Source organism: Phialemonium atrogriseum (assembly GCF_030411735.1).
Source record: "Phialemonium atrogriseum strain 8032-3 unplaced genomic scaffold QBC33scaffold_51, whole genome shotgun sequence".
In the NCBI taxonomy this organism is placed as follows: domain Eukaryota; kingdom Fungi; phylum Ascomycota; class Sordariomycetes; order Cephalothecales; family Cephalothecaceae; genus Phialemonium; species Phialemonium atrogriseum.
The window spans coordinates 39,296-61,307 of record NW_026848188.1 but is presented as its reverse complement, the minus strand read 5'-3'; the positions used below and the strand labels follow the sequence as shown (position 1 = coordinate 61,307).

The following is a 22,012-nucleotide window of genomic DNA, read 5'->3' as shown; positions in this document are numbered from 1 at the left end:
ACCCCCACCACCACCCACCCCCCCCCCCCCCACCAACCACACCCCCCCCTTCCGCCCCGCCCATACACAAAAAAAACCCCCCCCCCCCCAACCCCCCCCCCCCCCCCCCCCCCCCAACGCAAATGTCCAGACACCAAGACAGGCATCATCACGCCATCGCCCTCCTTAGCATACAGAGTCGCCATAAATAATCCACTGCCAGCGACGCAGACGTTACGCATCGCCTCTTCAAAGAGACCTTCGCCCGGGCCTGCCCCTGCCCCTGCCGCTACACATTCCGCCTCGCCTTTGGCTATCCCCGCCTGCCCGCCACGCCAGCGCTTCCTCCCTGCCCTACTGCTATGCCCGCTGCCAATGATGCACTTGTCTTTAATGTCTTGCACTGCAGATATCCTACCCTGGCATAGGACCTACCCCTGGCCCAGGAGAGTCTTCCGATACGTCGTATACGGCTTGCCGCCGCGCCCGACGTGAAAGCGACAGCCGAGCCAGGCGCCCGCCCGTGATGCACCGAGCTCTCCCGGGACGCGTGCCTCTCCAGCATCGAACGTCTCAGGATTCCTAGACGAGAGACGGTTGATGAATCAGACGGCGGGGCACGGCGATGGCCCCCGTGCGCTGGTGAGAGCGCCTGTCGCACCGTACTGTTCTCCTTCGAGCTTTACCTGCCGAGAAGCGAGGCCGTTGCTGACCCTGACTTCATCACGGCGCCAATGGCTCCTCGCATTTCCCCTCCCTCGAGTTGCTGCGCTGCAACACGACAGTGGATGCGGTAGCCCACCTCACATGCGTCGGCTCCTCGTATGCAGAGCCAACGCCCTGAACCGGGAGTTCCTAGATGCTAGCATCACGCGGTACCCGCCCGCCGGCGAGAACGCCAACGCGATAACCCTACGCAGCAGCGCCGACTTGTCCGCCGTGTGCACGCCGAACGGGTGCTGTATGCGGAAGGAAGTGCCTGTTCCCGGACTTCCCGGAGGTGGCGGCATGTGAGCATCGCCGCGACCGCGTTCCCGAATGGGCATCCGAAGTTGCGGTTGGGACATTGACATGACCCTCGCCAAGGGCGCGAACCTGGCTGGCTATCAACCAGCTGCTCTTCCACGCCGAGGACTATCTTGGCTTTGCTTAGCGCTGCCGGCGTGCTGTTCCTAATCCTCCCTGGTGTGATGCCGGTCATGTCCCCGGCCTGGCTGCATTGCATTATCAAACTGGGCGGCAAGGATATGCCCCCCAAGCTGGCCATCTGGCTCGAGATGACCAAGTGGTTTGACTTGAACTACTACTGCGTTGTGCTGGAGGTTGGCTTGGAGACAAACTTCAGACTTGTGTCGGATTGCATCATCTCTAAGTTTGAGGAGGGCAAGGCGGGGGGTTACCTTGCAAGGCTGGTCATCGTCGGCTCCGTCACGTTCCTCGACTCAATAGCCCCGCTGGCGCCGTGAGCTACCGCGCCGGTAAAGTCTTAAGGTATAGCCTCTGCGAACCGCACTGCCCCGCTCCAACGTGAGACTAGGAAGTCGAGCATCAAGCTTTCCCTCAACCTTGACGGCACCGCCGCGCTGAGATCCACACCTTGGTGCCGTTATACAATCACCTGCTCACGGCGCTCGCACAAGGGACTCGCTCACCGATCTGACCTTGAGATCGACATGCACTACATGGTTGAAAACGTGGCCATCGTGCTCGGCCAGGGGATTCGGCAGGCTTTGGGCGAACGGTCTGAAATCTCCCGCTTCGGCGACGCGCTCGTGCAGGCCGCCGGTGCCCGCGTTTAGCTAACAGGCGAACTTCATCAGCGGCGTCCAGTCTGTCGCCAAGCCCGAGTTTCACAGCGGCGGCGCTTATCAGGTGCATAGCTGTGGTGGTGATGATCTCGACGGCGGGCACCTCTGTAATGTCTTGCGTAGCCTCCTGGGTCTTGTCGAACTTGGTAGCACTGGAAGGAGATGTATCGCTTAGGCAGAGGAGAAACGCATCAGCAATCCCTATACCAACAGCCGAATCTGCGTCCCTGAAGTTCATCTTGTCGGTCCCGGCAGAGAACAGGTCAGCATTGTGAAAATCGAGGTCGCCTTCGTCTCGCGCAGGAAGCAGACCAGGGGTTGATTTAGGTCGCTTTCAATTCCAAGCCTCCAGTGGCCAAAGATCATGGACTATGGCATGTTCAATCAAGTACGAGGCTGCGCAGGAGGCCAAAGACGCCAGGCGAAACCAGGCGAAGTTCACGATCCTCAAAGAAGCGCTTCCAGATCACTGGTAGCAAGGGCCTGCCACGGCTCGGATTAGTCACTCCGCGTGGATAGAATCGGCCCATGCTAGACAATCCACATCCCCCTTGCGCTCGAGCTGCTGCCAAGCTGGCAAGGCGAGGGGCTTGGTTTGAGACTGGGCTTTTCCTTTTGGAGGGGCCGCAGGCCGTCTCCAGGGTGCTAACGTTCCGCGCCAAGCTGGTCGTGGAGCTCTTTGCCACACCAAAGGCGCTCAAGCAGTACCACAATCTTAGTTAGGCAGCTGGTGACGCGGCTGTCGACATTGATTTCGTCGCCAAGCATATGCTTGACACCATAGCAAACACAGTCACCTCGCAGGGCTTTGTCGCCATGTACCGTCAGTTCCCGACCCTGGTCAAGGACGTCTTCGGCACCAAGCCGAGTCTCATTGCCATCCTAGAAGAGGTACGTGACCCTGGCAACGCCGGCACAATCATCTGAGCGGCAGATTCTGCCGCCGCCGATACTGTGACTCTCACTAGTCGCAGCGTGGACTTGTACAGCCCCAAGGTCATGCTCTCCTCGACCGGGTCAATCTCCCATCTCCCCATCACGGTAGAAGCGACGCCAACAGATGTGCGCGCCCGCGCCTTGGCTGTTAGGCTGCAGGTGCTTGCTGCCAACGTCAAAGGCAAGGACCTCCTAGTTGCCTATAACTTGGCCTGTCTAGGCAAGCCAATGGCGTGGCTGTTCGGCAACGAGGTGCGTAGGCTCGACAACGACAACCTCGCGATTGCCGGCGCCGCCATCACCATGTCGGTCTATGGCAGCGCCGAATCCATGAACCTTGCCATAGCGGCATCCAACTGCCTATACAAGAGCGCCTTCGCCCAGCGCAGCTAGCATGGGACTTGGCTTGCGTCCATCGCACAAACAAGAATAGTCATGGAATGATGACGACTGGCGCGGGCAATTGACTCTCAGCTAGGGGTGTGATTGGATATAGGCATACATCCATCCCGCATGGCAGATGCTAAATCTGCCGCCACTACTGTCGGCATGGTCTTCCAGTCGTTCAACCTCTTCGCCCACAAGACCATCCTCGAGAACGTCACTCTCAGCCCAGGCAAGGTGCACGGGCTATCCCACGCCAAGGCCGACAAGCGCGGCATTGAGCTGCTCGAATGTGTGGCCGACTAGGCTAAGAAACTACCTGCCTAGGTCTCTGGCAGCTAGCTAGCAGCAGCGCGTAACCATTGGCCAGGCGCTGGCTATGCAACCGAAAGCCATGCTCTTCGGCAAGCAGCCCTTGACCCTCAACCCAGACATGATCAACGAGGTGCTTGACGTGATGATCGAACTTGCCCACGACAGCATGGCCATGGTTGTGATCACCTATGATATAAGGCGTGCCTGAAAGGCACGGCTGTGGCCGATGGCAAGATCATGAGGAGGCCAAGCCCAAGGGGTCCTTCACGAATCTGCATAGCATGCGCGTAAAGGACTTCCTCTCCAAGATTATAACCCTCTGACGCACCACAACCAAAGAACCGCTCGACCACCGCTCCAGCAATGGTGAGCAGCACGATAAAAAATAGCAGGCTGTCGCGTCGTTCCTCCTTGGCGAGCTTCTCCAGGCCAAGTCCACGCGCTGCCTCGCGAGTAAGCTAGGCAATGCCCATCCAGAGCTGCACAAATGCGTCAGGGTAGGCATCTGCCGCAGGTATTATGAAGCCTGCAAGCACAAGCCTAAGAATGATGCCCTTGCCTCGGAATTTAGATGTGCAAGCGCGAATCTGACCATCGAGTAGATAAAGATGGTGAAGACGGCCGACAGCGCCGAGATGACGACAAGCAGCACAAAGTAGCCCACATCGACGCCTCATAGAGCTCCCCCAGAATGTCCTGCAACGCCGCCTTGTAGAGAATAAAGTTAAACCCAAACGTCCACCAGACAGCTAGGATGACGACGGCCAGCCAGGCTCCATCGGTGCTGCCGAGAAAGTTCGGTGCAGGCAATCCGACCCACCCAAACGCCAACGTGATGAGGCCGGTTTTGACACCGCTACAACCATGGGGTTCTGAAAAGTCCAAGCCGGAGCCGATGTACCAGGCTAGCTCATAGACCTCGTTGAAAGTAGCCTGCACGTAGTTGCTCTACAGCTTCTGCGGCAGGAACGCGTGGCTCATCTGCACCGGTAGCCAGGCCGGAATCTGTCTGCCACTGGCCCTGACGCAGCTGTTGTAGAGAATCCACTTGATGAAGTCCACCGAGTCGGCGGCCCGCTTCGCCGATCGTCCCATGCTCTTCGAAATGATCAGGAAGTCTAAGTCTGCGTAGAACACAACCAAGCGCAAACTGAGAATTATTAGGGGGTTAGACAAGACAACTGTCTCCTTGTCAAGTAGCTTTGGTGGCTCAAGCAAAATCGAGATTGATGTGACAGCCACTGCTGCTGCTTGTCTCTATTCCTTTCCTGGCAACCAGTGCAATTGTGCTACAGATTGCCTCAGGCATCCCGCTTGGTGTAGCCTCGCTTATTGGCATGCTTATGCCTATTAGCATTGTGGTGACAAATGCTATCAAGCTTGCCAACCTTGTAAACCAGTATAGGCCTTGAGGCACAAGTATTCTAGATGCCGTTGCTTACGCCTTGTTACTCTGTCTACACCAGATTCTCATAACAGCGCTTGCCATAATCTTTGCGTTGCTGCCAATAGCGATTGGGATGACTAGGCATAGCAGCTTTATCTTGCAGCTGCTAGCTATTGTTGTAGTTGGCAGGCTCATGCTGCTGGCGATGGCGTCAAAGTTTGCGAGGAGTGGATCCTAGGCCAAGCTCTGGAAGACGCGCTGGCTGGTTGGATGGATGTCGAAGGTTACTGCTGTGAACATGCTGAGTGCACTGAGGCTTACCTCTGCGCCTGCGAAGTCCAGATCGCCGCGCGCGTTTATTGGCATTGGGCGCCAGCTGTTGGAGGTTGCGCTATTAGGTTCCATCGGAATCTCATAGATTGGCTTGTCCATACATGTACACTTTTACTTGGCGGGTGGTTGGGTCTTGCGCGAGCATCGAAGCTTGTCAGCTTATATAGGCTGATTGCCTTCCACTTGCGCAGCTAGTTTTGGTTGTTGAGCAGTTGGCCTGTGAGAAAAGCTCCCTAGTTGATTTAAGGATTATACCCTAGAGGGCAGAACCTGCTTGTCAAAAACTTGCTAGAAGGCAGTGTAGATTGAAAGCAACGTAGTTCTTCAGCAACTTCTACACTTTACGGCTTAGTAAAAACAAGAACTTAAGAATTGCAGCAGCCTGCCTAAAATGCTTTGCAAAACCGCATGGTTAGCCTTCCAGGCCTTAAACTTGGCGTCGCCGCGGGGCCTGGAGAGGGCTGGGGAGGGCTGGGGATGTTCTAGTTAACATGCCTGTGATCCATTTCTGCTCCTTCCAGAATCAGACTCGAGCTCCGCGTTCTCTGTGCCACCGGCCCCTTACTTTAGTCGCAGTTGGGATAGCAGCTCACTCTAGCAGGTTGCCGTTGCTGTGCAGAAGGGTGTGCTGGGAAAGGTACGCATGGAAAGTCAAACCCTCTGGTATATCCACAGACGTGAACCCTCCTAGTAAGGTTTATGGAAAGCAACGCGGCAACTCTAGGATCTACCAATTCCAAGCAATATGGCAAAGCTGAGAAGAAGGTTGCTATCGAACAACAAGCCTTGCTGCCCCACTCCATCTCTGTCTCTTTTGTTGTAAGACTGCGTTTCTCGTCTCTACATGGACGTATTAGGTAGACATGTGGGGATTCTGGTATAAGCGGGAGGAGAAACAGCCTGAAAGACGTTGGCAGGTGAGGATTTACATGGTTTTATGCATGGGAGCCGCGGTTTACGAGCCCTACCCGAAGAGCATTAAAGCCGCTGTTTTACCGTCAGGTCATTCATTCATGGTAGCGGAAGATATACCTACTATACTATAACATGGAAAGACACTCCTTACCGCGCGTTTGTCGGCCTCTCCAACTTATCCTTGACCTCGTCCCAGAAGTTGTCTCCATTCTCCTTGCCCAAACGCGGCCTATCTACCTAGAGTCATTGAGTACAATGGCAAGCAGAAATGGCCCTTTGCTCCGGGGTACCGCCCCCCCGAACTCCTTTGCCTTGTCCACCCAGCCTGCAGCAGAAAACTCGCAGCGGTCCATATCAATCTCTTACCACGCAGGAGATCGAAGATCGATCGATCCCCAGGTGATAGCCTTACAATTAAAGACTTTGTAACCTATGGGTGTCAGTAGTGTCGTAGAGATATGAGCCTATACCCTGGCCATATTCAGCTTCATATTCTTGCCAAATTGCTCGGTGAGTGGAAAGACTTACATGCCAACTTGAATCGCAAGTTGCTTTATGGTCTTGTATCCTCTACCGATTTGCATCTCTAGCAATGTTCCAGCATTTAGTTAGGTAGATTAGCTCGCTAGTCAGTGCAGTCACCTCACAAGTATTGCGTTTGGGTGTGCCAAAGTATTTGCAACGGTAATGGCTAGCGACGGCGCCGGCGACGGCGAGGAGATACTGCCAGCTGTTATAAATGCCGCCAGCCCGTCACTGGATTTCGTGCGCAAGACCGATTCGTATTGTTGTATTGAAAAGTGGGTCTCCTCTGGTCACCAGGAATGCTGGGGCCCCTAAAATACAGCCAAAATGACCCTTAGAGCGAAGCGATGATTATCCGTACAGGCCTTCAGGAAATAATTAACTGGGCTCCTATTGGCTCCCCAAACCAGGAATCCTCCAGTCTGATTGGTTGTTAGACCTAAAATCCAGTTGTCTTATTGGTCAACCCGCTCTGACACTCAGCGACTAGCAGGAGGTGCACGGAGTATTTTGCCCAATCATGAAATGGGAGGACCAGTTACATGCGGACCTTAATTAGGCCGGTCACCTGACCTTGGATCTGACAATTTGCATGGCTGTGTGCAGACCAATTGCGATGCACAGACGCTAGCCTCTTTTTGGTTGGTGGGTCAACAGTTCCTAAAACTAACAACAAACAAAACCTCTCCCCCGCATCCCCTAAATTTATCCAAATCCAACACCACCACCGCCCCGAACAAACACCACATTCTACCAATAAATGCATTCCCACAAAGATATCCTCGACTGGCTCTGCACTACGCCAAATTCAACCCCCTCCGCTACCCGTCATCTCCTCTCCAATTGCGTAGAGACGCGGAAGCGGAAGCGCTCCCAATCCGCATCTCCCCCACTCATCTCCCCCCCGGCCTCCCACCCCCGCGCCGATATCATGTCCGAAACAGACCAGGCCAGCCATGGTATGCCCTCGCCAACGTCTAAGCGACGCCGTCGCAGCCCGGTCCACGACCTGCTCGACGACACGGAGGAGCAGACACCGAGGCCGAAGCGGACGGCGAACCACTTCGACATGCACTCTCTGTCGTCCCAGTCCCGATCGCAGTCGCAGTCACACTCGCAGACCTCCGGGGCCTCGTCTCCGAGGAAGAGACTCGCCACCATGGAGCTGGGGCCGGAGGGGATCGAGGTCCGGCCCTTGACCGAGGCAAACAGGGCGCTCCCGGATTCCCTGATGGAGCTGATCGCCGACATGGAGCAGATCAAGAGTGGAATCTCTGTCATCTCCAGCTCTCTCCGTGTAAGGATCTATCCCATACGCTTGCTCTGAGGTGGCACGTACGTTAGCTAATGCCTCAACCCTCTCTCCGTTCATACAGGACGCAATCACGCTCCAGCCCAGGATCCGTCTCCGGGAGATCAACTTTGCCGAGCCGGCCACGCGAGACCCCCTCGGCCCCACCCCCGCCGTCGATACCGTCCGGGAGATTGTCTCCGCCGCCACATATTCCGAGGCCAGCCTCCAGACAGAGCATGGCTGGAACTGCGCCGTACACTATCCCCTCATACAACTAGCGCTGGGCATCAGGAGGCGCGACGAGGCACCCCTCGTGGATTTTACATCATGGTATGTGTTTGGGGAAGGGATGGACAGCCTGATCACCGAAGAGATGTTAACATGCAATACTACACCACAGCACCTCAGCCAAAATCATCAAGGAATACCTACCAGGCCAGACGTCGTCGAAGATGGTCGACTTCTGCATCCTCCTATCACCCCACAACATCGCCCAATCCGACAGCCAAGTCCCTCCCAACACCCCCACCCCCGCAACATTCTCCCGCGCCGCAGCAGCACAGGCAGCCAACGCCATCGACGCCCTCCGCGCCAGCCTGCCGTGCCAGTCCATCAACCACAGCGACTTCGGCCCGCTGCGCCGCGACCCCGTGGCGGTCAGCGTCGAGACCAAGAGGGCCGGCGCCGGCGGCGAGGAGGCTAGGCTGCAGGTCGGCACCTGGCACGCCGCGCAGTGGAAGCTCCTGGCCGGCCTCGTCGGCGATGCCGGCGGTGATCTCGCCGCGCTGCCTTTCCTCCCGGCTGTTATCGTCACGGGGCATGATTGGGCGTTTGCGTGTACGACTAGGGAGGGCCGGCGGACGGTATGTTGTCTTCTGAAGTGGTTGGTATGCCCTTGGGGGTTGGATTGGCTGACTCGTTTCTTAGATCCTCTGGGCGGACTGTCCCTTCGGTAGCACCCGCAGTGTCCTTGGCGTCTATAGCATCATATACGGCATTCAGTATCTGGCTCGGTGGTCAAGGGAGATATATCTGCCCTGGTATCTCAAGAATGTGCTTGGGTTGTCTAGCAGGGAGGAGGGGTGATTTGGAGAAAGCAGAAGTCGAGATACCCCTTTGTCCCTATTTTAAAGGGCGCGGTCTGTGGAGTCAATGCGTATATAGGAGCGTGGCCGATCGTGGCGGCCCTCAGCAACGGGGCCGATGTTGTGGTCACCTGTCGAGCAACCGACGCCTCTGCTGTTGTCGCAGCGTGCAATCCTCCCCTTTCGCCACCTTATTGTCCCTCGGTCATGTTGCCGTCCTCACTGGGCTGGGCATGACTGCCGTAGAAGAGGTCGTCTCGATGGGCATGAAGTACCCATCCGGAAAGGTTGACTCCGAGTAGAGCAAGTTGATCTGGACGGTTCCTAGCGGGTTGCATGGCATTGGATCCAGACTCTGCGCCTGAAACCTCAAGCTAGTTCACCGACGCCCTAGACCACTTCCCTCGGGCCCGAATACGTGGACCAAACGTGTAGAAGACGTAGGGTACGGGGATCAGTGCACATGCGAAAAAGCCCAGGAGGCTCTGTGCCCATGGGACACCCAAGTTATAAAACATGGCATTCGTGAAAAGCGGGAAACCACCAGCGAAGACGCTCCGAAGGAACGTGTTCACCGCGACCGCACTCGCCGCGTATTCCTGGAAGGTGTCGATCAGGTAGTTTAACGCGGCTTGGAAAATGGTGAAGAAGCCGAGGCCCATGGAAACAGCGCTGCAGATGGAACCGTATCCTTCTTCCCGGTCCAGCCAAGGATAACTATGCCTGCAGGGAGGAAGATGGAGCCAATCATCATGGGCGGAAGCCGAGCTTCAGGAACGGGGCGTTGTTTGCCCGGTACCGTTTGGTGTAGAATTTCTGGTTGAGCAAGTTGACGACTGCCTCAAGGAGAATCCGACCAGGAGAGCGAGGAATGGCAACGCTCCCACAACTGCATTCCATCCACGGATCTCCTAAAATTCAACAGGGAACAAGGCGAGACTCAGGTAGAGGAGACCGTAGACGAAAGAGGCATAGAGCACTATGAAGAAGCAGATTGGGGTTGCTAGAAGCTGGAAGGGGCGGATTAAGTATTTGCTTGCCAATTTTTTGAGCGATGCATCCCATTCCTCGTGTTGAGCATGCAACGACCAATTGCCAGACTGAATCCTGAGTCTTCGGGCCTTGTACACTAACAATACGGGCGCATAGCTTTCGTCAAGAAAAATCACTCCTGACGTGAAAGACAGCAACATCAGGATGCCAGCTATCTGTGCGTTATCAGCATCGGCCTCCCGACAGGTGGGAAGAGGAACAAAATGAGAATTACCCCTATCACGTACGTATTCGGTCCATCTCCATCCGAGATAGCTCGCAACAATTGCACTGCCCACAAGGGGAGCGATAACAGTTCCAATAACAAGTGTGAGAGCATAGACAATAATGGCGGCACCTCGCTGCTCCGCAGTCTAGATATCGGCCAACGCACCGCCAACGTTGGTGATGGGCGCAGACCCGAAGAAGCCCGAGAAGAACCGCGTGATCATGATGGTCTGAACATCCTTGGAAACAGCTGTGGCGAATGAGAATACTGTCGACAAGAAATACGGCGCTAGGACAGTCATTTTGCGCCCGTACACTTCAGAGATTGGCTTAGGGTTAGAGAGGACCTAATCCAACACCGAACAAGAATAGCGATATGCCTAGGGTGCCGACTTCGTTTCCAATGTGGAACTGCTTACCGACCTGCGGAATCGCGGGCGAGAACCTGGAAATACATCAGTATATCAAGATATATTTACCCGAACATCAATCGAGATATCATACGCAGAACTTGCATATGCAGCGCCTTCAAACGGGGGAGGTTGGTTAGTAAAGGCGTCAGAGACCAGAAATGAAATGGGCTAAGTTGGGGGCGGCAGTGAAAGCCCGGAACTTACCCATCGTAATTGCTCCATAAAGCACGGTGGTCATGGCCTTCTTCTTGAAGGACCAATTCAGCGGCCGATAGGGGTCACCAGGACCGTCGAAGCTGACGAGGGCCCGGGGGCTAGACTTGAGGTCGATGAGCGGGTGGGTGAAGCCCGCGTTCCGGTTTTGGTTTCGGCATCGGAGCCGGGATAGCAAAAATTGCGCCGGCTGTCCCGTTGCGGCATTCTCGGGAGATCCGTGCTCGAAGTCGCGCGGCGCCATGGCTGTTGAGTTTTCCAGCCCGTCTACGCAGGACGTTAAAGTCCTCTGGTTTGAGAGGAATGGCTAGAATATATCCTCTCAACATGGATTATGGGCATTGTTCCCTGACGGCGCGGATCTAATATACGGCAGATAATTTTTAATGGATATCCGGACCAGAATCTGAGTCTAAAGCCGCTGAACAGCGTCCCGCCACTCAGATTTCAGTGGGCGGAGACGCGTCATAAGCAGCGTTCTGACGAGGAAGAGAAGGAATGACATACTCATACAGAAAAGTGGGCTTGGGTCTCGGATCTGATAACTCAGCGCCGAGGCATGGCGAATTAATTCGGACCCCCCTGAACACCGATTCGAGGGTCTGAGGGCAATGCTTGGCGATCGAGATATTTCCGAGCTAGATTTCTAAGACATCCCTTGGGCTGGTGACCCACTTTCGGTCACGGAGCTTTATTTCATATTATACTCCCGGTCAGATCTCGTTATCCATGAGGCTGCTCCCCGAATTCCAATTATCTTCTCGCAACTCATCACAATTCATTTTCGCGTCACTCCTACCGGCACAGGCGGGTTGTTTACCAAAAGCAAGCCCCGTTAGGCCTACAATATACAAAACAAAAAGGCAGACATTGGCAGACAAACTAAGTGATAAGTTAACAACAACCTTCAAACTCTACATCTAGGGTTGTAAACGTCGCTTCAATACAACCTCATCATGGGTACCACTCCATCTTCTCTTCATCGTCCTCCCTCTACAAAGGCCCTCCTCGTCAACAAATCCGCTGTCAGCCTGGCTTGCATCCTCTCCACACACACTGCCAAATTCATCATCCATCTCCCCAGCTGCTCTCTTCCTCGGACTTGAACTTCTGCTCTGCGACGCCTTGTAAATGCCGGATGTCTGTTGGGGACTCCTCGTCTCAACAGCGAACCGGCGTGCAACAGGATCGAAAACTAACACGCTACGTTGCGTGAGACATTGCAAGAGGAATTTGCCAAGAACGCCTGGGGAAAAGACAGTCCAGGCAAAGCGAGCGAAGAGGCATTCAACACTGTACCGCAACGGCAGGAGTTGGCGGTTGTGGTAGGTAGCGTTGAAGTATGCGTCGGAGAGAGCGTTAAATATGTGGATGACAAGCGATAATTCCTCCTCTGTATGTGACGGCTGTGGCGTATCTTGTGCGAGGGAGATATTCCGTTTCGGCACGATTGTAAAGACTTTCTCGTCGAATATCTTATGTATGTCGGAGCGGAGGAAAAGGGTGTTGTCGTCAGAGTCAATGTCAACCTGGCTGAATCGGTCAACAGTAGTATATCTAGATGCAGAACCTGTTAGCTAAAGCGGATCTGTTGGTGAGAGTGGGCGAACCACACGCGACTCACCTGCTCATATCTTCACGAATCCACCACGCCTGGGAAGACACTGGGACAAGATAAGCCTTCTCAACGCTCCATCCAGCGTCAGTAACGCGGCATGAGGAGCCCTGATCGGGAGCAGGTCGCAATTCTCTCCACGGCGAAGGCAGATCGTCATGTGGGAAGCACCAGTCTGAGAAGCGAACTACAACTGGGTAGGGCCGCTCTAGGACATCGGTGTTGGGTAGCTGGAAGAAATATGCGTTACACCCTCGGAGGATGCCATCGGCAGGGCGTGCAATTGGCATGAGAATACCGTCAGGGTTGCGGGTAGCGAGGAAACCGGTCCAGATATTTCCAGCAACAATGCCAGCGGCAATCACGGCTGTATCATAATCGACACCGCCATCATCAAGGGCGCGAAGGACGAGAAGGATGTTCTCGCCGGGTGCGTAGTCGGGATGGAGAAGTTCGATGACGCGCGGTGGTGTAGCGGGAAGCGGGCGGTGGAGGGTTATTGGAGGTTGAAGCAGGCGCGCCATTGTTGTTGTATTATTTCCACACGATTACCCCACTTCAGATAAGGAATTTAATTTTCATGCCCGAGATGTTGTTCGGCAGGTGCGTCACGTGGCCCTGCTCTACTCACAGATACTCCGACTGTCATGAGAAGAAAAGTAAATAACCTATGGCACGCTTGGTTAAATTTTGCAGGCAAAACTTGCCTTGGTAAATCATTTCCGTATTGCGCAGTTGTTGAATTGGCTTCACATCAAAACTGCACCCTCGGGGTCCTAACTGAAGGCCTGGCAGGTGTCAGATTCAAGGTCAGGTGAACCGGCCTAATTAAGGTCCGCAGTAAACTGGTTTTCTCCCGGGCCATTTCATGCGTTTTTGGTTGTAGCCCACTTCATTTCATGCGTTTTTGGTTGTAGCCACCTTCACAGCATTTTTAAGACCACCCAAGGCCTTTCAATCCCCCAACTTACTAATGATAACCAAAAATTGTCAGATTCAAAGCCAGGTGACTAGCCTAATGACGTGGTGAATGGAAAAGGCACAGGCCATTCCAGATCAGGATGAGTCAGCTTTGGCGCAGACCTTCCACACCTGCATTTAAGATCGTGATCAGAACCTAGATACCTTGCTAATAATCATCGATTTTCACAGTTATCGCAGGCAGCACTCTTTTTACCTTAGTTACTTCATAGGATTCTACGCAATAATACTTGATTCACCGCATTCCATTCCTTCCTTACGCCTTCAATTCATCCAGTTTATATCTGACCTTGCCACGATAATATAGTCCGGCAAGGTCTCGGCCTCGGCGACCAAGTCGCAAAACGTCCGCCCCCCCCTATTCTGGCGAGAGGCCATCACGCTTAACTCAAAGTGTAATCCCCCTCTTTCTTAAGGGACATTCTTGTACATCCGTAAAGTCAGTGAATTTTTTTAAGGCTTGTGCGCCACACCAAGCTTCGCGGCCAAAGTGAGTGTGGCGCACAAGTTACTCTGGCACCTGCCTGTGTTGGATTGAGGGGGAGGGCCAAAGAAAGTGGGGCGTGGCACAGGGTGAAGGGTGAGCCTCAAATCGAAACGCTCTCTTATTTACAGCCAATAAGATCCATCGTGCTTGTTGGATGGGTACATAGTAAGCGAGTTTTGCAAACGGCTAGATCATGTTGTGGGAGAACCAAGATTTAGAAATCCTTTCTGGGCAACTACTAAGAGCAAAGAAATGACTCAGCTCAACGTGCCAACGAGAGCCTTGATGCCATCGTCAGGGCCCCGGAGGAGCTGGTTGGGGCAAGAAGGTGGTGGTGGGCATGGGGGATGGGAGCCTAAGCGTCGTCGACCTCCAGCGGCGAGAGAAACCTTCGTCTGCTGTTGGGGCCCCCTTTAAAATCTTGCCCATTTTCCCGCCCTAGAGTCCGACTCAGTGATTCGGTATTCTCGATCATCTGCGTCCTGCCAAAGGCGACCGACAAGAGCTTTACTGAGAAAAGAGCCGTTAGACTATATAAAACATTTGAAGAAAGCTAGGCTTAAAACCTAGGGTTACCTGCGCTTTTCTCCCAGGCCTGCCTTTTGTATTGTCTTCGCTCTCGGTTGGTGCGTCACTACTGTTGCCTGTATCACCTCTTACCCTCTCGACACTGTCCGCCGATGAATGATAATAACCTCTGGGATTTTCCTTCCCATTCCATACAAAGACAACCTGGAGACGCCTAGCCCCCTCCGTCCAATCCCGCGCCTTCTACGGCCCTTAATGGGTCCATGCATGGCCTTTACAATGACCAATCCATCGGGCTTCTAGGAGCCAGACGAGGACGATTTTCACGGCCGTGCCGAGCGCCTAGGTAAGCTAGCTCTCAGGGCCCTACCGGTTCCAAAACGTGCCCTTGACGTAGTATGGCTACACTATCGGCATGTTCCAGACCCTGACAAGCTCGCTGAAGGCGCTGTAGACGCCCTTAGACAGCTTGTCCTCGCCCAGCTGCTGCAGCTGCAGCCGTTTGTCCGCACTTCAAGCTTAGATTTGGCTGCGCGAGGGGGACTGGCTGGCATTGATGAGGAGGACGATGGTTTAGATCGAGGGCTAGTGACCTGGTAGACGCTGCGGTTGAAGTTGCTGGGCTAGCCAAGCCAGGGGGGGCTGGTCTTGTACTGGAGGAAGGGTCTGAGAAAGTCTGCGACTTCGCTCCAATGCGGTTGTTGCTCTTTGATTCCGTGGGAATAGCCTGGCCGGACATCTCCATGCGGTCGAAAATGAGCGCCTGGGCTGGCGTTGCCTTCTACACTTTCTCGATTCTAGACTTTCTAGTTTGCTTTCTCTTTTGCAACTATTACACTTAAAGTCTGAGCAAGTCCCTTGGCACTGAGGGTGAGCCGCATGACTAGAAACAGTCCTTTCAGCAAGCTTGCTGTTCCCAAGGCTACCCAGGATAGACAGGCTAGTCTAAACCCTAGACGCGCTTTGCACAAGTCAGAGGGTTTGAGCTCTCAACTTGCGAATGCGGGCTTGCCAGATCATTCGGTCGAGGTTTTGGTAGCTCCCGACTCCACAGGTCTGGGTCCGCGAGGGGCTGCAGGTTGGCCGACGTACCTGGTTTACGGGTTAGGTAACTTAGCAGCAGCGTCATGGACGCCATCAGGGCCGCGTAGTCGATGTGGCGACTTGAACGTCCAGCGACAGGCAAGACTTGCTCTTCGGGAGTGACAATGGGGTGTGAGATGCTCGATATCAGCGACAAAAAAATAGACGACAAGGGCTAGTCTTGCCTCTGATTCCTCCCGCCGGGCCTGCATGCAGGCTCAAGAGGGATAAGGTTAAGTCGGCGCAGAGCTTTTGGGCCTCAACAGCAAGACGGTTCGTAACTTTGGTCGAGAGTTTGATGCAGGCCCCGGCGCGGTTATCGGCTAGCAGGACGGCGATCGGGCCGCCGATACAAAATAAGGATTCCCAAATTCGACGACGTTTACAGCTCTACAAATTGTAGCCCTCTGGCAGTTCCGAATGGGTTGTACGTACCTGACTTGAGCAATCTTCTAAGGCGCCGTGTATTTACGGTCGCTCGATGCTATAGGCAATGGAGAGTGACTCGGCTCGAACTGCCAAGCGCGGCCGTCCGAGGCATCCCTTGGAGCGAGTCATCCACACGCTAAAGGAGACCCTGGAGGCCGACCATCGCAACGCCGTCTTCGGCGGCTTGCCCGGGTGGTAGGAGAGCGCCGTTGCCGAGTCGACCGGGTACGACGGCCCGTGCCTCACGCTGGGCTAGTGGGATGCGCTGGCACCGGCGATTATGACCTTGGCAAACACGGTTTCGAGAACCCAGCAGTAGAAACGGATGCGCTGCCACCACTAGCAGCGGTCAAGATGCCCCGCGACAACAGCCCCTCCTCCTCCGCCGCCTCCGCCTCCAAACTCGCCAATACAAAGATAAGCCTGCTGGGAGCCCTCCGTAGCGTCCCCGATTTCCCCGTCCCTAGTATGAACATCATGCCACTCTTCCAAGACCCGAATTGTAGGCATATGCGCTACTTCTATCTGTATACTACCACCATAGGTGCAGCTACAGTGCATAACAGCTTGTCTGCCTGTCTCAGGTGCTTGCATGCCTGACAGGGCCGGACATGCTCCAAGCTGCACGCAAAGCGTGTTGATCCTATTAGCCTCGGCTAGGAGAAGAACCCACGCTGCATTAGCAGCCAGCTTGCTACTGCAGGGACAAGCCTTTGACGCCACGAACTACAAGGAGGCTGCGTACAAGCTGCCGCTTCAGGGCCGGACATTGAAGGGCAGGCCTGTCACCATGAGGGAGCTGTTCACGCTAGGATCGTTGATATAAGAGACCATGGCGTGGGTGAAGCCGTTCGAAAGGAACGGCATCATCGACACTAAGGAAAAGCTCGCTCAAGAAGTCTTGCCCATGGCAACAACTTCCGCCGCGCGGTCCTGAAGCATGTATTGGATGCTGCCACTATGAGCTAAAAGAGTAGCGGCGTGCGCGCCGACATTATCATAAATGCAAGTGACTTGCTGGCTTGCAGGCTTGGGGGCGTGATGGATCATGGCTACGTCATCTAGGTACCGGCAGTAGCATGGCAATCAAGTGTCCAGCTTGGCTCTTCTCCTCTCTTCTTGCTAGGTAGGTTCAAAGCCGCTCCGTGGAGGATGCTTAAGCTTCCTAGATACCTTGCTTAGCCTTGCGACTGTCTAGAATACTCCCAAGAATTAAGAAGGCGAGGAGGGTGTTGACCAAGAGCGGTACTGTGAAGCGCAAGGTGGCTATTGTGCTAGAACAGCCGTCATCTGCGACATGCACGGCATCTCCTACAGTCTCGCCGTTGACCTCTCCTCCTGCGCAGATGTGAGGATACGCGCAACCCTAGAATCATCCAGGGGGTTTGCAAGTTGTTGTTGCTGTGGGAATCGAGTCTGTGAGAGGTTGCCGCCGTGCTGCACCTCGTTCCAGTGCCTGATTAAGAAGTCGGCTATATCGGTCATTTCCGAAATCTGTGGGGGTTCCAGAGGCCAGCAGAATAACGAAACCATGGAGTCCATGGTTAAACTTGGCCCTTGAACTGTCCTGCATCAGAGCCAATCAAACGCTCACAGAGACCAACCTTTGGGACCATAGCGGCTGACGTAGTTGTTGGGGATATGCGCCGACCTTTAAAGGAGCTTTCTCTCTATTTGCACTCGGGAGTTCCATGACGAGATCGCGGACGATGGATGGCAGGCAATAGTCCAGCTCTCTCTAGTTGAATTCGGGGATAATGGTAGTCGAGTGCAGAGTGCACGACAGCGCGTGGAGCTGATACCCCCTGGTGAGCGCCCCGCGAAGTTCCTTGAGGACGAAGCCGAAACATTGGGCGCCGAGGCCGACGACGAGCGGCTAGAGACGCGGTGCGTCTTGGACGACTATGCAGGCCCCCGAGGTGATCATGTGCCAGCCGTACGACGTCTGGGCCACCGGCGCCTGGTCGCTAGGGCGGCGGACCACGCTGCGGAGTTATCAAAACGGACCCGAGAAAGCGCAGGAAGTCTTGTTCAGCGCGTTTAAACCTGAGGAAAGAGGATCCAAAGCTGTATGCCGCCGTGGAATTGCTGTCGCCGTCGACCTAGCATCCGACACCATGGGTGCTTTGGACGGGAACGAAGTTCTCTACTCCGAGATCGTCTTCGCCAACGCGGGCGTCCTCGTGCTCCGGGAGATGGCCAAGGCTTGGTGGGCGGAGGCGTGCAGGGGCTTCACCATGGCCGACGTCATGGAGGAAATGGACGGCCATAGCATGATCTACCAACTGGTGGACCAGCAGCAGAAGTCAATCAACGGTTGTCATTCCCGCAGCACGGCACGGCGACGGGGATTCATGTCAACTTTAGCCCTTGATTCTCAAGTTTTTCAACCTGCTGGCTCATTGCTCGCCCCCTCTTCACCACACACCTATAATTCCAAGACTTTACCATCCCTGCCACCTCCAGAAGACAAAGATGGAAGACAGCGGCAGGGCGCCATCCCGCTTGGCGATCAAGTTCGGCACCCCCAAGGGAAGCAAAAGCAAGAAGCACAACAGCCAGACAAAGCCCACGTCGCTCGGAAGCGACACAGGGCACACGCCCTCAACAGCGACTCCGAATCCGACGCTGAATAGGTGTAGGCTGCGTGTTGTGAGTTCTCTTGATAATGCTGCAGCATATGTTGCAAGCACGCCAGTGAAAACCCTAGAAATGGAGCGAAAAGGGGTGGGTGGGAAGCAGCAACCTCGAAGGGCGACTGTCACATTCCAGTTGCAAATGTCCGCCCTCTCGAATCAGCTGCCACACTAGGCGATCCCCTCTCCATGGCATCTCTTCTCAGAACATCCAACTACGCCTCGAGGGTGTAGGCTGCAGGCTCTCGGCGCCGTACAACCTTGGGATGAACTAGATCTTGAGGCCGCGGAACCGCCAGCCGAGAGGGATCTGTCAATTGTGGTCGTTCGTCACGAGGCTGCTCGAGAACCCCGCGTTGCTGTAGACAGCCTGGTTGACCGTCAGGGCCGATTTGGGTGCCAGGCAGGAATTCTGCGTATCAGATCACCTGGCTTTGCCTCACCAGTCCCAACAAATCTTCCAACTTCGTCCCTTTATTTCGTTCATCCCACAATCGCGCACACCCCATTTCTCACTGTCCTTGATATAAATCATCGAGTCGCCGAGGTTCCCCAACCCCCCCAACGACGTCTCCAAGTATGACGAGGCGCGCCTGAACGAGGGCCTTGCATTTGCGGATCAGACCATGCGCAACACACAGCGCAGAGTGTCTAACCCACCACCTACATCACAATCCCAGCCAGTCATATCTGGGGCCTGAGGCTGAGTGCAGCAGAGAGGGTGCTGTTTGAGATGGTGATGTGGCGCGGGGCGCTGCCGAGCAGGATCCGGTCGTTCAACGCCCGTACCTACTATTGCTATTGCTGTTAACATTGCTATCGCTATCGATATTGCTATTTATAACAACGGCAGTGACAATGGACAGCAACGGCAGTAAGGATGGACAGCAGCAGCAAGAGCAATAGACAGAAACAGCAAGAGTGATAGATAGTAATAGCTAGAGCAATAGATAGTAACAGGAAGAGCGATAGATAGCAATAGCAATAGACAGCAACAGCAATAGATAGCGACAGCGACAGCAATAGGCAACAGCAAACGCAACTGCCATCTGTGATGCACTAACCACCTGCCCGCGGAGATCCGAGAGCGAGAGACCAAAGATAGTCCAGCGACGACACCTAAAGACAAGGACAAGAAGAAGGGTAAGTTACCTACTAAGTCCCTCGCAATGCCGAACAAGGTCCCTGGCACGATCAATATGACGTACTTGGCAAACCGGAGGAATGGCGGGCCTTGCCTTCGGGTGCCGTGCACGAAGAAGCCGCGTGCGCAGAGCTCGGTGTAGATCATTAAGGAGTATACTCGGTGTGCTACCACAGGCGACTTTCAACCACCCAGCAGTGTCTGCGTAGCCCACATTGTTAGGCATAGCGTAGGTGACGTGGCAGCCGAGAGCCTCTTTGGCAAGCCCTCACACCGCCGCGGGCATATCTGGAACCTGGCCAATGGCATCCCAATGCGAAAGGTATACGAAGAGGCACTCGACAAGGCCAACCTTGTCATTGTTCCTGGAGACACCCCTAGATCCTGGAAAGTTTGCTGCCTGCAGGGTGTAGACTAAGAGGACGACATCAACAGGCAAGAACTGACCTTCTGCAACGACTTCTGGCCTCTGGCAAGGTACGTCTACTTTCGGTTCGCCACCCGACATCCTCCTCCGGCAGCGGCATGAGATACCCGGATGGTGGAACGACTAGGCCGAGTTTGGACGGAAAGATATGTGGGCGTCTCCTGGGGAGTACCTCAGAACCTCGATGATGAACCTCCTCGCGAAGAACGTCGCACAGGTCCTGCATGGCGGGCAGCCAAGATCTTCCTCCCGGACCCAACTGCAACCTCTAGCGACAAGGTTCTGGAGACACAGCTTGCAGAGTATACCATGATGGAGCTACTATCCCCCCCTAATAGCGAGGCTGGCCAAGGAGGCGGCAGCCTGGGACAATGGTGATGACGAGGAGATAGACGATACTCCCAGCTGGTCGACAAATGTCGTTGGGATTGTCAAACAGGATGCCGACAACGAGGATGGAAAGGATGCATATGCTACTTCCCCAACCAAGGCCAAGGACATCTTCAATTGATGGAGGCAGGGGTAGAGAGGGTGGAACTAGAACTAGCTGTTGTCTTATTGCTTTGATTAGTTGCTCTATCCTGTGGATGTATTATTACGATTAGCTAAACAATGGGGAGTCTCAATAAGAAGACAAGCCAAGCCTTGAATGACAGGCTGCGCCTTAAGTTTTGGAGGACACTTACTTCCCCTACAAATGTACCCTTAGTCCTGTCTGCCTAGACGTTAAAGTAAGATAGTTCCTAGCTAAGAATGTCCCGTTTAGCCACCAGAGAGCATCACCTGCCTCAATGCTAAGTAGATATCATAGCAACCCTACTCCTACCCATTAGTCCAAGGAGGTGGCTGGACTTCCCAACCAGGGTGCTCGGAAGAGCGAGGCATGGTTGAGGTTGGCACTGGCCTAGTTCCAGCCTCCTAGTTTAAGATTTCTGCACCAACGGGAGAGAGGAGGAGAAGCATGGATGGAGACCTATCTGCCCATATACGCCTTATCTTGCGTCTGTTTTACAAAAGATGCTTTCTCGGCGTCAATCAGACACTGGAGGGAGCCCTGCTAACCACCGGTTCGACTGAAGCTTCTGGGACGGGACGGACCGAACAACACCCTACACGCAATACATGAGCCGGGGGGGAAGATGGGTTCTGGGGGGCGATCACCATGTATCGTGGGGAAGTGATTTGCGCTGGTGCCTATGTCAGCGGCGAGGAGACATTGCTGATCGAGTCGCTCGAGGGGGAAGCCTGGCAAGCCCAGGTTCAGGCCGCCTTTCCCAGCCGTAGCAGGCCTGTTCGGCTGCTTGTCAACTTGGTGTCCTTGTCCAAGACCTCATTGCGGGCCTTGACTAGGATCTCCACATTGGCAGCCTTATGATCCCTACGCAGCTGGTGGTCTGGGTGGCGCAAGACCTAGGCAAGGAAGCACCATATTTTGGCTCTTTAGTTGCATGGTATCGCCACCTTTTAGCTCTGGGGCTGCCTTGCGGGATACTTCACCACCTTTCCAATGTGCAAATATTAGATATCTCCCATTAACAGTTTCGGCTCCTCCTGGCCGGGCTGCACCGCCGCTTCGGCCACCTGCCCGGCACGGCAGAGGAGATTGCGCGCATCAGGGATGACCTCGCCGAGCTGGGTCGCCTGCCCGACGGGTGGAGGGATGGCGTGTCGCGTCGTTTATGGAGGCGTTCCGTGGCGTCTGGCTGACCGCTCTTGCCGTGGCCGTCGTGGGGCATCTGGAACTCGAATAGGAAGGTCGTATGCGAGCCGTCGAAACCATCTGGCGCCGGGTGTTGTTCCCATAAACAGAAGCAAGTGCGATACTTGCATTGGGC

General features: G+C 54.7%; 8 protein-coding genes across 8 annotated transcripts; 6 read left to right on the top strand and 2 right to left on the bottom strand.

Annotated features, from left to right (window-relative positions):
- Positions 1 to 1,178: 1,178 nt before the first annotated feature.
- On the top strand, positions 1,179 to 3,116 carry QBC33DRAFT_564293 (uncharacterized protein; the record flags this gene model as incomplete). Its single annotated transcript, XM_060430358.1, has 5 exons — positions 1,179 to 1,441; positions 1,517 to 1,772; positions 2,451 to 2,505; positions 2,581 to 2,678; positions 2,784 to 3,116. 5 exons carry the CDS (start codon positions 1,179 to 1,181, stop codon positions 3,114 to 3,116), a joined length of 1,005 nt encoding a protein of 334 aa, XP_060278121.1.
- Positions 3,117 to 3,236: 120 nt separating this feature from the next.
- QBC33DRAFT_564292 (P-loop containing nucleoside triphosphate hydrolase protein) lies at positions 3,237 to 3,630 on the top strand (the record flags this gene model as incomplete). Its single annotated transcript, XM_060430357.1, has 2 exons — positions 3,237 to 3,401; positions 3,460 to 3,630. The coding sequence occupies 2 exons, from the start codon at positions 3,237 to 3,239 to the stop codon at positions 3,628 to 3,630; spliced, it is 336 nt and encodes a 111-aa protein (XP_060278120.1).
- Positions 3,631 to 7,513: 3,883 nt separating this feature from the next.
- QBC33DRAFT_564290 (uncharacterized protein) lies at positions 7,514 to 8,962 on the top strand (the record flags this gene model as incomplete). Its single annotated transcript, XM_060430356.1, has 4 exons — positions 7,514 to 7,879; positions 7,959 to 8,206; positions 8,277 to 8,739; positions 8,804 to 8,962. 4 exons carry the CDS (start codon positions 7,514 to 7,516, stop codon positions 8,960 to 8,962), a joined length of 1,236 nt encoding a protein of 411 aa, XP_060278119.1.
- Positions 8,963 to 9,335: 373 nt separating this feature from the next.
- Positions 9,336 to 11,278, bottom strand: QBC33DRAFT_603640 (major facilitator superfamily; the record flags this gene model as incomplete). Its single annotated transcript, XM_060432197.1, has 7 exons — positions 10,835 to 11,278; positions 10,569 to 10,666; positions 10,388 to 10,537; positions 10,242 to 10,351; positions 9,885 to 10,169; positions 9,740 to 9,777; positions 9,336 to 9,633 (listed from the first exon to the last, which is right to left on the bottom strand). Exons 1-7 carry the CDS (start codon positions 11,089 to 11,091, stop codon positions 9,336 to 9,338), a joined length of 1,236 nt encoding a protein of 411 aa, XP_060278118.1. The 5' UTR covers positions 11,092 to 11,278.
- A 462-nt stretch (positions 11,279 to 11,740) lies between these two features.
- On the bottom strand, positions 11,741 to 13,069 carry QBC33DRAFT_624064 (uncharacterized protein). The gene is made up of 2 exons (XM_060432930.1): positions 12,472 to 13,069; positions 11,741 to 12,404 (listed from the first exon to the last, which is right to left on the bottom strand). Exons 1-2 carry the CDS (start codon positions 12,984 to 12,986, stop codon positions 11,768 to 11,770), a joined length of 1,152 nt encoding a protein of 383 aa, XP_060278117.1. The 5' UTR covers positions 12,987 to 13,069; the 3' UTR covers positions 11,741 to 11,767.
- Positions 13,070 to 16,303: 3,234 nt separating this feature from the next.
- QBC33DRAFT_603634 (uncharacterized protein) lies at positions 16,304 to 16,826 on the top strand. Its single transcript, XM_060432196.1, has 2 exons — positions 16,304 to 16,472; positions 16,621 to 16,826. The coding sequence occupies exons 1-2, from the start codon at positions 16,325 to 16,327 to the stop codon at positions 16,794 to 16,796; spliced, it is 324 nt and encodes a 107-aa protein (XP_060278116.1). The 5' UTR covers positions 16,304 to 16,324; the 3' UTR covers positions 16,797 to 16,826.
- A 1,048-nt stretch (positions 16,827 to 17,874) lies between these two features.
- Positions 17,875 to 20,688, top strand: QBC33DRAFT_603630 (uncharacterized protein; the record flags this gene model as incomplete). The annotated part of the gene is made up of 7 exons (XM_060432195.1): positions 17,875 to 18,275; positions 18,412 to 18,608; positions 18,648 to 18,697; positions 19,146 to 19,253; positions 19,686 to 19,749; positions 19,927 to 20,157; positions 20,516 to 20,688. 7 exons carry the CDS (start codon positions 17,875 to 17,877, stop codon positions 20,686 to 20,688), a joined length of 1,224 nt encoding a protein of 407 aa, XP_060278115.1.
- A 651-nt stretch (positions 20,689 to 21,339) lies between these two features.
- On the top strand, positions 21,340 to 21,911 carry QBC33DRAFT_603628 (uncharacterized protein; the record flags this gene model as incomplete). Its single annotated transcript, XM_060432193.1, has 2 exons — positions 21,340 to 21,489; positions 21,717 to 21,911. The coding sequence occupies 2 exons, from the start codon at positions 21,340 to 21,342 to the stop codon at positions 21,882 to 21,884; spliced, it is 318 nt and encodes a 105-aa protein (XP_060278114.1). The 3' UTR covers positions 21,885 to 21,911.
- Between the last annotated feature and the right edge of the window lie 101 nt (positions 21,912 to 22,012).

Bases quoted from the DNA above. Each gene is read 5' to 3' on its own strand.
- QBC33DRAFT_624064 (XM_060432930.1), bottom strand. From the start codon at position 12,986: ATGGCGCGCCTGCTTCAACCTCCAATAACCCTCCACCGCCCGCTTCCC. The intron at 12,405-12,471 runs GTGAGTCGCGTG...TTCTGCATCTAG, and splicing joins ATTCGTGAAGATATGAGCAG to ATATACTACTGTTGACCGAT.
- QBC33DRAFT_603634 (XM_060432196.1), top strand. From the start codon at position 16,325: ATGCCCCGCGACAACAGCCCCTCCTCCTCCGCCGCCTCCGCCTCCAAA. The intron at 16,473-16,620 runs GTAGGCATATGC...TGATCCTATTAG, and splicing joins ACTCTTCCAAGACCCGAATT to CCTCGGCTAGGAGAAGAACC.